This window comes from Macrotis lagotis, chromosome 4 (assembly GCF_037893015.1).
Source record: "Macrotis lagotis isolate mMagLag1 chromosome 4, bilby.v1.9.chrom.fasta, whole genome shotgun sequence".
NCBI classification, from domain to species: domain Eukaryota; kingdom Metazoa; phylum Chordata; class Mammalia; order Peramelemorphia; family Peramelidae; genus Macrotis; species Macrotis lagotis.
Window position 1 is genome coordinate 70477791 of NC_133661.1, and position 17688 is coordinate 70495478.

Consider the following 17688-nt stretch of genomic DNA (forward strand, 5'->3'; position numbering starts at 1 on the left):
ATAGTTCTAACCCATAGACATTCTCACATAGACACTGGCCAGGTATAAGGGACTAGAATCATCAGTTTTTATTGGATTTAAGTTCATCCTGTCCTGATGTGATCCATGTGGGAAGCTGGATGTAACAGAGCTTTAAAGTTTGAATGCCAGAACCAAAGCAGGGCTCAAAGATAATGGTGAAGGCTTAGTTAGCAGTGTTGGACACATAGAAGGCACTGAAAAAAAACGCTTCTTGATTGACTATGGGAGCAAGAAAACCCCACAAAAAATACTCTGTACCTTTCAACAAGTGAGTGGCACTCCGAGTACAAAGGATGGTGATAAACTTCATCTCATCAGTACCCCTTATCTTTTCTCCAGCTGCATAGAGGTCCTAATAACACAAATAACAATTATTTACAATGTATTTAAATCAGTCCTAACAAAATATACTTATGAGAAAATCCAGAAACTGAAAGAGGAAAGTATTATGGCAGAGAGTATTTGGTCAGGATCAGTGAAGAACGAAACAGAAATGGTTTTGCCATAGAAGTAAGTATTTGAGAAATGCTTGTTTTGTTCCATGGACTGAAAATAAAATAAATGGTTAAAAAAGGAATATGTTCTTCATGTGGCTCTAATGGGAGAACTTTTTATAAGGAATCAGAGGGTAAATGTTTTTAAAAGTCAAATCCAGGGGTGGAGCCAAGATGGCAGCAGGAGAAAAGTCTTTCTTAGGCGCTCTCTTCAAAATATTTAAAAAAAACCTCAAAATTATGACACTAAAAGTCAAATCCAGAAGAGAGAAGCAAGGAAGGGGATAAATAATGTGTAATAAAGAATGATTTTGTTAAAATGGCACCAGGTGAGCTAAAACTGAGGAAACTGAGACTGATGATGATGATGATGCTAGAGACAATAAAAGAGGCTGTTTTAAGCTACATTCTTGCTGTTCTTTCATTTCAGTCATGTCCGACTCTTCATGACTCCATTTGGGGTTTTCTTGTCAAAAATAATGGAATAGTTTCCTATTTTCTTCTCCAGCTCATTCGTTAGATGGGGAAAACAAGGTTAAATGACTTGGCCAGGGTCACACAGATAGTAGATGTCTGAGGCTAGATTTGAACTCAGGAAGATGTGTTTTCCTTATTCCAATTCTCTATCACCTCCTAGATGCTCCTTTAAATTATATTGGGAAGACTATTGGATAGGATAATGATAAGGGAAGACAGAATGATTCATTTTTTAGTCTTTTCTTCTGCTTGTCCCCCCTCCCCCACAAAAGCCTCATTTCAAGACCTCATTGTAGTGAAGGTGACCCTTGTTCTTTCTTTTCTTTTTGTCTTTGCAAGGCAGTAGGGTTAGGTGACTTGCCCAAGATCACACAACTAGGTCATTGTCTGAGACTGAGTCCTCCTGACTCCAGGGCTAATTCTCTATGCACTGTTCCACCTAGCTGCCTTCTTGTGACCCTGTGTTCTTAAAGGTTCTGCCATCAGCATAAAAAGGAGGCACTTTTTGAATTGAGACTTGGCTTCTAGTCCCAGTGCTTTGATTGGGCAAGTCATAGGCCTTATCTATTAAGTGGGAAGGTTGGATGTGATGACTTTGAAAATTCCTTCCTCCTTTAATGTTTTCTGGTTCTAAGGTTCTCTATGTATATTCTTTCAGACTGAGTCGTATGGAAATTTAAAATTATACTAAAAGAATTGTCTGATGTAGTAGAGGGCCATGTCCGAGTCACAAGTCCTAGGTTCAAGTCCCACCTCTGACACATATGAATTATGTGAACCTGGACAAGTCCTTTAATCTCTCAACTCTAGAGACTAAAATTTAAGATGGTGATCAGGTTTGGATCAGGAGTTTCCTGAATGAGAGTTTCCCAGTAGTAGTGAAATCACAGATTGGTCCAAACAAACAAACCAAACTAGAACAAATCTGCTGTGTATCATCAGATAACTCACACATTCACCTATTTAACTGATAAGAAAGAGAGAATTTTCTTCCACTTTCTATCCCAGAGTAGATCCAGCATCCTTGGTTTAGATATTAGACTGGAATGACAGAAAATTTGTTCCTAATTCAGCTAAAGAAAAGTCCTCAATTGTGGACACTGAGATGTTTCTTTTAAAGTGTTGGATTGAACCTAGAAGGTAGGCAAGGCAAGTAATAACTTAGGACACAATAGGCATGGGATAAAATGAGACACTTTGGAATAGCTCTTTTTATAAATGTTATGTCTTTTGGATGCCAGAAAAATTCCTTTCTGTGACCCATAAGTGTTTATTTTGTGATAATAGAGTGATGGTTTAAATCCTCCAGGGGACAGTGGTATATAGAGGAACAAATGACTTTATTTCTTATCCCCCCCCCCCCCCAGGAATTCTATGTAGTCAACATCATTCTAACTACTTCCCACAAAGACACTGGTCAGACGAAAAAGGAGTTGGTTTCCTTTTGCACTGGAGTCTGGTTCTAACATACCTCCAAATTTAAAAGCATCATGGAAGCAATAAAATAAAATACCCAGAAGAAAACAGAAAGGGGGAGTACAGATAAGTGGTATAGCATTGGAACTAACATACTAAATGTACTTTTAAAAATTCAAGTTGTGTGTAATAGAGGCTTGAATTTTTGTATATAATCTTTTTCCTGTTCTTTGTATGTGGAAATGCTCCTATTTTCTGGTGTTTGACAAGTTCAGAATAATAAAAATGTATTTAATAAGTTAAAAAGTTTACCTGTGCATCCTGGAGTGCCAGTCCTGGATCCACAAAACCACTTATATCATCTCTATTGCCCTGAGAGAGGAAACAAAGGTAGCTATATAAGACAATGGAATCTTCCCCATCTAGGTCAGACTTGAAGCTAAACCTAGCATTCCTCCCTTGGCTGACCTATTAGGTCTGCCTTGTCGTTCCATTCCCCTTGACGTGGGAATCATCAAAGGTTTTCCCTCTGCAGACCTATGTGACCCTATTCTCCAATATGGGGCTATCTCAGGGAATCAGGATTGTAGAGCATTGGATGGTTGCATTAGGGACCACCAGAAAAGCAAACCCATTCTTACTTGCAGAAGACAGACCAGGATTCTCTCCAGGTATCCACTGGTATCTGATTTAATATCATCTTCTAGACTGGAACCATATTCTGAAAGGCAGAAACTCAGGAGTGTTAATAATACTGACTCAAACTTTTATGGAGCTTTAAAGCATTTTCTTGTGATGAAATGGCCCTATGAGGTAAGTACGCTTGAGGAAATAGCAGATTTAGAAAAACTGGGACATGAAATACCATAGATTAGAGTAAGAAGGGATTGTAGATGTCATTGAGACTAACCCTTTCATTTTATGGATGAACAAACTGAGACTGAGTTGTTAAGTGACTTGTCCAAAATCACACAAATAGCAAATGTCTGAAAAAATATTTGAACATTTAGTCATTTTAAAGACAAAGAAATTGAAGCCTGAAGAAATTAAGTGACTTGCTTAATGTTGAAAAACTAAAAAGTAAAAAAAAAAAAGACAGGATTTGAACTCAGGCCTTCTGACTCCAAATTCAAGTCAGCTACAGGGTCAAATGTGTTGAATGCTCACTACAGTACTGGTGGGAAGCAAAATCTTTCTGGTCCCATCTTACTGCAATAGAGAGAGCCCTTGCTACAGATTCATACATAATTTCTCATATCCAGATGCAAATTCATTGACTTCTCTGTGAATGTGATTTTTGGGTAAGTCACATATTCTACTTAATTTTCAGTTTCTTAAACTGTAAAATGACATGCTGACTAGATGATTTTTAGGTCCCTTGATTTCACTACCAGACTTTTAGAGTCAGAGCTCTCCATTACCAATGCAGAGTTTGAGAGTAGCCCTTGGAAAGCTCTTTTTACTCTTGCCATGGTCTGAAAAGCATTCTGAGGCTCATTCACAACTAACCTACAGAGGCTACTTGTGTTATTTTTCTGAATCTTATCAGGCAGATTTTCTCTAAGATTTGTCTATGGTTTCCATCTTAGTTTCCTTTTCTTTATAAGATAGTGAGGCACAGAGTAGAGGCTTTAGCATTTGCACATGTCACAAGCAATCTATATCTTAGTTAAAAAACAAAAACAAAAACAAAAACAGGAGACAGGTTACTCAATGGTTAGACTGCTGGACCCAGGAAAACCTGACTTCAAATCCAACTTTAGCTAGTTACTAGTTGTGTGACTCTGAAAAAAAATCACTTAACCTCTGTTTGCCTGAATTCACTGGAGAAAAAAAATGGCAAACCGCATTAGTATCTTTGCCAAGAAAACCCCATGGATGGTTCTCCAAGAGTTGGATACCACTGAATGACTCTACAACACCACCACCACCACCACCACCACCACCAACAGCACCACCACCACCAACAGCAGCAGCAGCAGCAGCAGCAGCAGCAGCAGCAGCAACAAAAATCAACTTCTTAGTAATACAAGGCAGTCCTTATATTCCCCCTGCCCTGATAAAAAATAGCATCTTAACTCAATTTTTTTTGGTTCTAGACAAATTTAATGAGAATAATTAAGCAAGCACTGTAGGAAGACCATTTAAGATATATATATATATATATATATATATATATATATATATATGTATAGCCTCTGCTAGATATGAAATACAGAAATGAATATAAAGAACACTTGAAAGTAATTTGTAATTTATTTGGAAAAATATTATTTCTTGTGAAAAAAATCAAAGAAAAAATAGTCAATGCAAATATAGCAAGCAGATTTGTTGCAAATCAAAAGGCTAGTTGGCTAGATGACTCCTAAAGTCTCTTCCAAGAGCCAATATTCTATGCTTTTTCTACTTATGTAAAAAAGCAGGTTAGGAAGTTCTTCTGATGCCAAGATTTTCTTTCAAACTTTCCAGGATTGGGAGGGCACTGCAGCTACCTCCTTTATAGATGTTTTGAATTAACTTCAAGAACACTAGGCAGTGTCTGCTTGAGGTCATATAGGTCCTTATGTCCCCAGAGTTTTACACTTTGACAAGGGATGGTCTTTCCATCTCCCCATATCTTGGTCTTCATTGCCTGTAAGCCTGTTAATTGACAAATTTTCTTCAGTAATTGCTGAATGAATCCGTTATACAAGATGTGAAAGGCATAGCCATGATGACTCTTACCTTCCTCATAAGCTTTCATGATTTCTCTAAGTTGGACTTTGGTCCGAGATGCCAAGATCTCAATGATGACACCCTCTTTGGTTCCTACACCCTATGAAGAGAAATAAATTCCACATAAGAGTAAGTTCTAGCAAATGAAACATATGGCAACCTTTAGTTTGACTATGAGGATAATGTAAGAGACAAGTTCTTAGGGGCAAAATGGTAGATGTGCATGAGTAGATATCAATGAGGCAAAAGCGTCTGTGTTTGTTTGTGTGTGTGTGTGTGTGTGTGTGTGTGTGTGTGTGTGTGTGATCAAATTTACTATTTGGAGTCTGGCAAATTAAAGTGTATGTTTTTGGCATGTGTGTCTACCACATACCATGTATCTTTTTTTGAAAACAAGAGACAACAATGATCCTTTCATCTCATGGCTAACATTTATTAAATACCTGCCCTGGAGGAAGCAGAAGGTCAAATATTCATCTTCTTTGTTGAAAGCTGAAATCTGAGGCAATGTCCTATCGAATGACTAGCATTTCAGATCTCATTGACAAGACTTTACCATCACTTCAGTTACCTTCATGGCATCGTGTAACTCCTTAGCTTCGTATTTGTTCGGTGGGTACATGAGAGCTATGATGAGTCTTTCAAAATTGCCACTCAGTTCAGATTTCAACATCTCAGTCAGATCCTAGTGTAAAAATAAAGGAAAAAAATGCTTCATCAGAGTCATAAATTTCCTTGTCATGACCAGTTTTAAGGAAAAAAAAACTACAAGGTTTTCTAGTTCATCCCTTTTCTTTTCTCTTCTCAGGACGATATTGCACATATGCCTCTCTAGTTCAGAAGGGACCATGGATCACTAATGAATTCATCAGAAGTGGATGGAGGGGGACAGCTAGGTGGTGCAGTGGATACAGCCCCGGCCCTGGAGTCAGGAGTACCTGAGTCCAAATCCAGCCTCAGACACTTAATAATTACCTAGCTGTGTGGCCTTGGGCAAGCCACTTAACCCCATTGCTTAGCAAAATCCTAAAAAAAAAAGTGGATAGAGCACCATTTAACATCCAACTTGTTAGCTAGAGGGCTGATACTCAAGTTTCCTATGGTTCTTTGCCAATTCTTCTGTTTCTTTGACCTCCTATGCTCTGTCTTATTTCTCTATCCAACAAATGTGAGTCAGTCTTTTTCTCTTAGGGACTTCCACTTCCAGTGCATTGTCCTGTTTCATACCACTAAAGGAAATTTGAGACTGTAGCAAATCAGAAAGGAAGGCAAGAAAGGAGGGAATAAATGCAGAGGGAAGCAGAATCCAACCACTAAGTCTTTTTGTACAGATAATAGTTTCTCACAGAACAGATATTTAGATTGAGGTGTCTAGGTAGAGTAATGTATAGATTGCTAGACCTAGAGTTAGGAAGACTGCCTCAAACACATTCTCTGAATGCCCCTGGGCAAGTAACTTAATGTTTCTTAGGCTCAGTTTCTTCATCAGTAAAATGGGAATCATAAGAGCATCTACCCCTCAGGATTGTTGTGAGGATTAGATGCAAACTTTAATGCTCTATGTTAGTCATTATTATTAATTGTCACAGGATCCTTTGAATTTTACTTAGTGAGAAAGGAGAGTCTTATTGCTAGTTTGGGGGATCATTGAGCCATTGGGATCACTAATGTTATATACACTTTCAGCTCTGAGATATACTAGTTGGCCCTCTTTTTTCTGCTTCAGCTAAGACAATGGGAATAAAAATATCTATTTTCTTCAAGTCTGAAATAGACTGATGTCATAAATATTATCTATTTTGGGGGGTTCAGAAAACATGTCTGTAATTATAGATGTAGTATTAGATTTTCTTCAAGTCTGAGATAGCCTGACATCATAAATACTAAATTTTTTGGTCCAGAAAATGTCTGTAATTATAGATTGAATGAGAAATGACTATCCTGGGTTTACAAAGCCAGTCACATTTAGATGTAGGGTTTAAATTCAGGTTGTCCTAATTCCAAGACTGGACCAAAAGGGCAGCTAAGGTTGTGCAGTGAATAAATCACTGCTCTAGAGTCAGAAAGGCCTGAGTTTAAACCTACCCTTTAGATACTTACTAGCTAAGTGACCCTGAATAAGTCACTTCACATTGTTAGCCTCAGTTTCTTCATCTGTAAAATGAGCTGGAGAAGGAAATGGCAAACCATTCCATCATCTTTGCCAAGAAAACCCCAAATGGGGTCATAGAGAGTCAGGCATGACTGAACAGATTCAACAACAAAATATACTAAAGGTACCATGCTACTGTTGGGTCATTAGCTATATTAGCAGAGTCCAAGATTATCAAATCTCCTAGTACCTTTCTGGAGCGAAAGAATACTGTGCTTTGTCTGAATGTACTAGCATCTTTCCTGAGATTTCTTCCAGTAATCATAATAATGGCTTACATTTACATAGCAATTTAAGATTTTCAAAGATTTTTGTATATGATGATAATAGTTTTAGTAGCTAGCATTTAAATCATGCTTTAAGATTTGTAAAAGAGTTTTACAATGATAATCTCATTTTATCCTTAAAACAACCCTGGGAGCTTAATATTATTATTATTATTATCCCCATTTTTTTCAGAAGAGGAAACTGAGTCAGACAGTACTATACAGCTAGCAAGTGTCTTGAGATCAGATATGAACTTAGATCTTCCTGAATGTAGAACTAATTAAAGAGTGTCAGATCTAATTAAATAGTTATTATTTCATTTTATATATTTAGAGCAGGCGGCTTTAGATATAATTATATCTAATGACTCCTCTTGTTCTTTTTTTTTTTTTTTTTTGGTTTTGTTTTTGCAAGGCAATGGGGTTAAGTGGCTTGCCCAAGGCCACACAGGTAATTATTAAGTGTCTGAGGTCACATTTGAACTCAGGTCCTCCTGACTCTAGGGCTGGTACTCCCTCCACTGTGCCACTTAGTTGCCCTGTTCCTCTTATTCTAACACAGAACTGTGCTACCCAAGTGGGTAAGCAGGCAATCTAATATAATATACTCTCTCTCTCTCTCTCTCTCTCCATATATAAATATATATGTAAAAAAAAATATATATATACATGGTATGTACACTAAATATAATTTAGTAAATTATATAATATAATAATATAAATTTAGTAAATATAATATTAAAATGTATAATTTTATAAATACATTTATATAATTAATACATTAATAATTTATATATTTAAATTATGTAAAATAATTTATTTAAATAAAATATTATTATAGAACTAAATGTCTAAAATGTAAACTTAAACTATTAAAATATAAAAATTTAGTAAATATAATAATAAAAATAGCATTTCTACAGTTCTTTAAGGTTTGCAAATGTTAACTTATTTGTGCCTCACAACAACTGTGGGAAGAGATGTTCTTATTATTCACATTTTCAGATTAGGAAACTGAGTCAGACAGCAGTTAAATGACTTTCCCTGAGTCTGACAGCTAGTAAAGGTCTGTGGCCATATTTGACCTCAGGTCTGTCTAGACAGTTTGGCACTGCTTTCCTGGGCTGTCATGGGAAGTGAGATTTACAGTTCAGTGACTAGTCAAGCCACATGGTGTCCTTTCTTTACCTGTCCATAGAGAGACTTGTATGCTTTGGCAATCTGTTGCCGCTTTTCATTAGTCCTCTTGGTGAGGATGTCAATGATGGCCTGCTCATTGGTACCTGTTAAGGACAGATAAAGTCGATTAACATGAAGTAACTGATATTTGGAAGCAGAACCTTCTCTGTTGATGCTGTGCCAAGCAGCTGAATAACCAGGAAGACATAGCCCAGGTACAAATCCCCACATCTTTGCAGTCTTCTCAACAAATTACTCAAAATGACCAGTTGTTTGGGAGATTTATAGGCACAACCTTTGACTCTCAGAGGCAGAGCGCTGAGGACTGGATGATCCAATGAACAATCCTTGAGAATTTAGCTCAGATACTACCTCCTGCATGAAGCCTTTCTGGACAACTCCCTCTACTAGTATATATTTTTCCTTTACTTCTAGAAACACATGTTTTCTCCTCTGATTTAATATATGCTCCTTGAGGTCTGAGGCTACCATTTTTGCCTTTGTATTATTCTCAGAACTGAACACAGCAAAGTAGACACAATAAATGCTCATTGACTGACTCATCCCCACATCTTTAGTCAAAGCTATTGATTGGAGTTCTAGTATTGATTTTTTTTAGGTTTTTTGCAAGGCAATGGGGTTAAGTGACTTGTCCAAGGCCACACAGCTAGGTAATTATTACGAGTCTGAGACTGGATTTGAACTCAGGCACTCCTGACTCCAGGGCCAGTGCTCTATCCATTGTGCCATCTAACCTCCCTTAGTATTGACTTTTAAAGACCTTCTTCAGACCTACATTACTCTAATTCTATCAGATAAGAAGAAAAGGTCCCTGAATCCATCAGTAAATGGTACTCTATAGAAAGAAAATTTCACAGTGAAAAGACTCACTTAGCTCTCCTCACTTATTGGCTCTGAGTTCAAAGGCAAAACATCTTTGAAACATAGTTTCTTTACCTGTAAAGTGGGAATAATAATAATTATATCATCTAATGGCTTCAAAACCAGGAAAGAATTCAGCCCCTTTGTCTGATAGATGAGGAAACCAAGAGGAAGTGCATTACTTGAGTCACATAGCTAGTTTATGGTAGAGATGGGACTAGAACCCATAGCTCTTAGGTCATTAGTTTTCCCCTTGCACCAGGCTGTGACTTTTCTGCCACTGAGGATTATGAGAAATAAATTTTGTTGGCCTCAAAGGACTATGTAAAATGTCAGCTACCGTCATCAGTCCTTGCTCCCGAAATCACCATCTTCTATACTGTCTAGAAAGAGAGTATAATAGAATTTGACTGGAGCCTCTCCCTTTAAGACCAGTGTGAGCCTTGATTTTCTCCTCTGTCCCTAGGAGCTCTGGATCTACAATTCTATGACACGTCAGACAAATGTCTAAGGATATGAGGAAAAAAACCTTTTCATATAATTTATGATCTGGTACAAAAACAGAGTCTAATATGTTATTAAAAGGTAGAAAGTAAGATGAGCTGCCTGGAATTTAACCATTAATCCTAACTTGACCCAAGGACCTCATAGTGGGTATACCAGGCATGCCTATTTCTTTGCATAGCAACCATAGATAACTGTTTCTGTTTCTATCTTCAAACTGATGGATGTAACACTCATGATGAATATGTGTGTGTGTTTTTCAAGTTTTCCTGAATCCTTATTCAGCTCACCTAATCTTTCAAGGAATAGTTTAAATTCTAGCACTTTAATTTGGGGCTATTTCCCCAGATGTTTGTATATCAGATGTGTCTCTATAACACATGTGTTTGACATGCATAGATATAGGTGCATACATGCACACACACACTTGGACACATACATAAATGTATAAATGTAAATGTTGTAGTACATGTCCAGTGTGTATATGTATGTTGCATATATACAGTCTATGTGTGTGTTGAGATAAATTATTATTAATAACTAATAATTTGGGGAGAGCCAGAGTTTTTTTGCAAGGCAAAGGGAGGTCTGACTAGGTTGACAACTTACCGAGTCCTTTCATAGCCTTGTACAGTGTCTCAGCATCAGGATCAGGGTTAAAGTGAGGGCTGGTCTTCACAGTGAGATTTTCTTGCTCAACCTGGGGGGGAAAAAATAATCACTCCATCATCTCTAGTTACAGCCAGACCAGCTCCACCATCAGGAATTTCATCATCTATAGATTGAGCTAAAGAAGGGAATGGCAAAGGCACTCTAGTATATTTTCGAAGAAAACCTCAAAGGGGCGTCACAAAGAGTCAAATGGCACAATAACAAGAAGATAGTGGAAAGAGCTGCCTACCTAATGGTGTAGCCTCACCTGTGGAAAAAGGGTAATGTAGTGACATTCCTCCTTGTTCTGAAGTGGGGGAAAAAGTTTTGCAGATAATCTCCAGTAGCATCAAAGGTTCAAGTTTGGGGGGGTATTTCAGGGTCTCAAAGAAATTCATTTGCAGATAACACCAAATTCTTTTTCAGACCCTTAAAGTAATAATAGTTAGCATTTCGCACAGCCACTGGGGAAGTAAGTGCTTTTATTATTACCACTTCCCCCATTTTACAGATGAGAAACTGAGGCATAGGTTAAGTGACTTGCCTAGGGTCACACAGTAAGTGTCTGAGTCTGGATTGGATTCAAGTTTTCCTGAATCCTGATTCAGCTCACCTAATCTTTCAAGGAATAGCTTAAATTGTAACACTTTAATTTGGGGCTATTTCCTCCAATGTTTGTATTTTACCTTCTTGACATCATTTCATTCATCAGTGCTTATTACATGCTTTTAGGGTTTTTTCTGTGCTCTGTCACAGTCATATAGCAGGATGGTACAGCTCATCTTATCTTCCTTAACACTGATGCTCTCCAAATGTACCAACACCCTTGGCAATAATGGGGGGGGCTAACAAAGGACCCTCTTCTAAGACCAGGGTAGGGACTATCCTTAGACATAACCTTGATCATGTTCCACTGCTCAAAAACCTTGCAGTATTTACCCAGTGCCTACAAAACCAATGCCAAGTTCTTTAGGCTGGTATTCAACATTATCCATAATTTGGCTGCAACCCATCTTTCTTACCTTATCTCCCACTTCTCCTCAATTACACACTGTACTTTTCAGTCAGATCAAACTCACTATTCTATGAATCTGTCTCTCACGTTCCCACTTCTGTGTCTCTTGTCATTCTCTTCTCTATATTTGGATTCCCCATCTCTTCGCAATACATATCTCCTTCTGTTGAAGCTTTATTCTTCTTTAAAGGTCTGTCTTAATTGTCATCCTGTCCATGAAGCATTTTTTTTGGACAAGATCAGTAATTTCACTGGCAGAAGGAAACCTCTCTTTCAGTACAGATTAACGCCTGCTTTGTGTCCAAAAGTCTTAGTGGTGCCTGGGAACCCTGAGAAGTTAAGTGATTTGTCCAGGTCACACAGCTAGTAAGTATCAGAGGCAGAATTTGAACCCAAGTCTGCCCTGATTCCTAAACTGGCTCCCTAACTACTATACACCATCATGGAAACCTCTCTGGTGCTGTCCCGTCAGAAATGTTATTAACTTCTTAGAAGTTCTCATAGACCATATAAAGTAAACAAAAAGGTCTAGAAATGAGATATTTCAATTATAGTTGTTTGTAACCAGCTAGACCGGTGGTAGGGAACCTTTTGCTGTCAAGGATCATTTGAATATTTATAACATTATTCACAGGCCATACAAAATGATCAAGTTAAAAATCCTAACCCTAAAAAACTCCAAGATTTATTGAAATTCGACTCCTGGCTATGGTTGCCTTGACAATGCCAGAACAAAAGATTTCACCAGCCTTATATAGTCAGAGATTGCCCAACCCTGTGCTAAAGACTATAAGTGCCTAGACTTGATTTGCTCAAGGTCAAATGACTAGCACAGGTTAGAACCGAAACTTATCCTCTATCTGACCCAAACTCTTAGAGATCTAGAGATAATCCATCTGGAAAGCTCCTATACTTATCTTTCTTATTGCTCTCTGCTGTAAGTTTAGGGATAGGTGTCTGTTTGGGGGTGATGGGTCAGTGGAGTAGGGGTAGAGTGTGTGCAGGAGTGAAAGTTTATTAGTTTATGGCACACTGGGTGCTGTTTGTATTTGTGTGTACAATGGATGGATGAGGTGGTGGGGTGCTATTCCGGGTAGCATGCTTGGTAGGTGTAAGTCTGGGGTGTGTTTGGAGTATGTCAGTGTGCTTGGTGTCTGCGATAGAGAGAAAGGGATGGAAACAGAGTCAATGTGGTGTCCTTATCCTCCCTCTTTATTCCCCCTGGCCACAAAGATTGCTCAAGAACTGTCAGAAAGGTGTTCCTGCCACTCCTTGTTTTCTTCCCCTAAGGAATGTAGACTCACTGACAATCCTTTTCTTTGCCTGGCCTGGGAAAGGGCTCATAGGGTGGGGTTTTTCCTCTCTCTCGTTTAGAATAGAGTTCTATTCTTGGGGAAGAATATTTAAGGCTGCAAGAGCCATGGCAAAGCCTTCCTTGGCTTTCTGCCCAATGGAGAGTTATCCAGGCTGGCATTCTGGATCTGGAGACTGGAGGCTAGGGGCTGGGACTGATGACTTGTTGAGCTCTCTTACAGATCTTTGAAGTTAATATTAAAAAAATTTTGAGGTTGGGTTGAGGTGAGGCAGGAATCTGGAATTTACATAGAGAAGTATGATTTAACAGACCCAAACTGAGAGCTCCCAAATTTTCATTTCCATTGTACTAAATCATTTTGCCATAAAACCTTAGTTTTTTTATGGGAAATGGCTACCTAAAGATAGTAATAGACATAGGCACTAGCACTTTCCCAAGGTTTAGAGACTGATTCAAGCAGAAATATTTATAGAATAAATATGACTCAGTCAAGCATGTCTATACACATTAACAATGTCTTTAATAAAGAGTGTAAAGGAGATCATCTGCCTCTTTATCTTCCCTCATTAAGTGAATATAAGCTAGTAAAACATAATGAAACCACCAAACAAAGCAGAATAAGAAAGAGAGGAGAGGTAAGGGAAGGAGAGAGAGAGAGAGAGAGAGAGAGAGAGAGAGAGAGAGAGAGAGAGAGAGAGAGAGAGAGATTCTTATTAAATAAGAAGGAAGCTCAGTCCTACCTTGAACGTCCAACATGGGCTGCACCCAGAGACAGTATGGTTCAGTAATTTGGAATCAGAGAATCTGGTTTTCAAATTCTGATTGTGATACCTAGGTGACCTTAGACAAATCACTTCAACTTGCTTAACAACAATTTTCTCATAGACAGAATTGATGAGGGGTTGGTCAGCCACTTTCTAAGATCCCTTCGAACTCTATCCCAGTCTTCCTTCTGACTTGTTCAGCTCTTTCTGTGCCCCAGGATAGTTAGCAGACCTCTGTATCCAAGGAAAATTTGTCTTGGGACAGGTGATTTCACTGGTAAGGAAACTTCCTCTGCTAAGTCAGATCAATACCTTTCTTTTTACTTAGAAAGTTAGCTGGTTGACATTGAGAGATTAAGGGTTTTAAGTCTTGCCCAGGGTCATCCAGCCAGTATAAGTCTACCTGCTAGGGTGACTTCTTATCCCATTATTTCTAGCCTCTCTAGCAGCAAAAGTCCAGGTTCCATCTCTGTTCCTGGGTTTTTTTTACCACTACCTTTTTGAGTTTATTTTCTTTATCTACCAAATCATAGGTTGAAATCTGGAAGGGACCTTTGAGGTCCAATGCTCTCATTTTACAGATGGGGAAACTGAGTCTCAGAAAGGTTTAATGACTTGCCCCAGGGTCTAACAAAACTTATATTGCTAGTTGTCTCATTGGAGTTTCCAATGAGATAGCATTAAGAACAGAGCTTTGTAGTTATAAAATGTAATACAAAAAGACCCATTATTTGAATTACAGTCTCTTGGACTGCATCAGTCTTTCTTTTTTTTCTTTTCTTTTTATTGTAAATTTAAAAAAAATCAAACAAATACAAAAATAAGAAAAGAGAAAAATGTTACCCTGTGTACAGCAGACCATAAGAGAGAATTCAATATAAAATAATAAATTTCCATTTCAAGAAAACCTTTCTAATAAATACTACACTTGGTTTCAAAGCTGCTCAGCTTTTCTTTACTTCCATATTGGTTTTCTTTTGTTCTCTGCTCTGCACTTTTTACTTTATTTTCTCCCCTCCCCAAGATAACTGCAATTGAGTGTGGAGATATACATACACACACACACACACACATCTATCTATCTATCTATCTATCTATCTATCTATCTATCTATCTATCTATCTATCTATACATAGATATCTATAAACATCCACATATACCCTCATATACATACTATGCTTATTTTGACTTGTCATCTATTTCTCTGAAGATGGACAGTATCTTTTTTCATAAGTTCAAGTCTTTCCATGTTTTTCTAAATCAACCAGTACATCATTCCCTAAACCACAGCGATATTCCAAACCAATCACATCTAATCTCAGTGATTGTCTATAAAAGTTTTTCCCCAATTTTCTACTTTCCCTCTGCTCCTGTACACATAGGTTTTATTTAAACAAGAATATTTTAATTTAAAATAATTGAAGTTGTTCTTTTTATACTTCATTTGCTCTCACCTTATAATATAGTTTAAGATCTGCTGAATCTACTTCATTTACAAATTTTTTCTCCTAATTTCTTTGAAGTTCTTGAATTTTTGTTCTTCCAAATAAATTTTATTTTTTTCTAACTCAGTAGGATAATTTTTTAATAATTTAATTATGATGACATTGAATAAATGGATTAGTTATCTAAAATTGTCATTTAAAAATTATATTGATTTTACCTACCCATTAACAATAAATATTACTTTATTTATATCTGAATTTATTTATATTAAAAAATGTTTTATATTTATGTTCCTATAGATCCTGTCTGTTTTGGCAAGAGTCTTTCTTTAAAAAGAGGCCTAGCCTTTCACCTAGATAACCTCTGGAGCCCATATCTGGCTCAATAACCTAACAGATATTAGACAAGACAGTGCTGTCTACTGGAAGAAATGGAGGACCAGAACAATTTTCATTGTATTTCCCTTTTCCAGCAAGTCAAATTGATTCTTTTAATACAGAGATTCTAAACATTTTTGCATCTTGGGTCCCTTTGGCAATCTGGGGGAGCCTGTGGATTCATTCTCAGAATAATGCTTTTAATGCATAAAATAAAAATACATAGAATTATACAGAAAAGCAATTGTAATGAAATAAAGTTTCCAAGATATTAAAAAATGTTCCTGGACTGAAGGCTAAGAATTCCTGGTTTTGATAAACAGAGTCAAGTCAAGGACTTGGGCGCAATATGGGATATTCAACTTCACCTTATTTCCTGTTTCACCCCTAACTACAGAAAAAAAAAATTGATCACAAGGTGACTGAGCAAGAGGGCAAGAATGGTTCAGTACAATTCATCCCCACAAGTAAGAAAACAACTCAATTCTTTTCCTCTGTAAGTTAATATGGTAGCTGATATAAAGCAAAATTCTACCTCCACATCATACAGGATGGAAAAATAGCTAACCAACAACTTGTTTGGAAAAAATCTAGATATCTTTTATGGATCATAAGCGTAATATAAGTCAAAACATGATATGGCAAACCTATTTTCTGTTTTCTTGAGAATTTAGGAAATCATTGTGAGTGGTATATTCCCAATAAAACCATTTCAGGGTTAATATTCCTAGTGAAATCCTCTCTGGGTTAAGAAATATGAAAGAACCATTATTCTTAAACTATTTCTAGGAGAAAGCCCCTTGTATTCCAAACAGGTGGCTCACTCTCTTAACTTTTGATAAGATTATTTTTACTGACTACTAGAAGGATAGTAGACTTTTTCCCATGAGAACAACTTTGCATTCTGCGGAAACTTGTAAGACTCCTCGTTTTATGATAAAGAGACTGTTCCTAGACCTTGCGTTCCGAGACAAGTTACATTACTTCAATAGGATAGTTATAATCCTGAAGGTTATTCTCACCATCTGGATGGTGAGGTAATATTTTATGAAAACCTTTTATTCTTTTCTTTGTTGCTAGGGTAAATTTTCACAAGTAGAATGTAACTCTGAAGACTAACCAATGAGTCGACAAAAGGGACAGTGGGGAGGAGGAGGGGATTGCATTAGGCCATATAATCTGGCTTGACTATCAATTTGGGGCAGCTCCTTGATCTTCACTACCTTTGTGATACTTGGAGTGTGCCCTTTTCTCGAGAAAAGCCAAAACAAACTTTTTTTTTTTCTCAGAGGAGTCTATTTTTTTTAAGTGGATTTTTATTCCCACACACAATTATTAGATTCTACTGAAACCCTTTCCACAACCAACGTTTTATTGACTTACCCAAGCTTTCCACCAGGCCATTGTCTCCAGTCCAATGCCCCCCTTCCCTAAAGGACAAAAAAACAAATAACAAAATAATATTATCTAAATTGCCACTGTATACTTTTAGGTTGCATAGGATAGATACTTAGAAGAAGGCTCCCCCACCCAGTCCCCTTAGCCCCACTCCTACCCTTTCTTTCAAACAACATACCAGTAAGAAAAAATAAATCTGTCTCAAAGGGGTTCGTTTCTTTGGACTCTGGGCACACGGGACCGTAATCAGCTCGCCAGCTCGATTCCTGTCTGGGAGAGGCAGCTTCTTTCTAGACTTCTCCCAGGGCCACACCCTTCTACCAGGTTAGGTCTGTTTCTCAGAAATGACTTCACTGCCAAATAATTGTCCCAGTTTGAAAAACTCACAGCTTTAAATCAGGTGATCAAACATAGGCTATTGGGAAATGTTCCCATTTGGAATGGAGCCTCACAGAAGAAAGGGAGATGAGAGATTGCCTAAATCCAACCCATTTATGTTACAGATCAAGAAACTGCCACCCAGAATGAAGTGAGCCTTATAATTGGGGTGGTTATAAAATAATATTTTGCTACCTTGTCAATGAAGGATGGAAATAAATTCAGTCTTACAGACAAA

At 37.5% G+C, this 17688-nt stretch overlaps 1 protein-coding gene across 1 annotated transcript in view; it reads right to left on the reverse strand.

Annotated features, from left to right (window-relative positions):
* The window catches only part of LOC141521011 (annexin A8), a 30520-nt gene extending 13113 nt beyond the window's left edge, over positions 1–17407 (reverse strand). The window contains exons 1-9 of the mRNA XM_074233085.1: positions 17251–17407; positions 17058–17104; positions 10716–10806; positions 8730–8824; positions 5695–5808; positions 5133–5223; positions 3050–3129; positions 2721–2780; positions 280–373 (exon numbers count right to left, since the gene is read on the reverse strand). Of these exons, the coding sequence (XP_074089186.1) occupies positions 280–373; positions 2721–2780; positions 3050–3129; positions 5133–5223; positions 5695–5808; positions 8730–8824; positions 10716–10806; positions 17058–17078 (646 nt within the window). The 5' untranslated portion in view covers positions 17079–17104; positions 17251–17407. The remainder of the gene's footprint in view (positions 1–279; positions 374–2720; positions 2781–3049; positions 3130–5132; positions 5224–5694; positions 5809–8729; positions 8825–10715; positions 10807–17057; positions 17105–17250) is intronic.
* Positions 17408–17688: the final 281 nt, after the last annotated feature.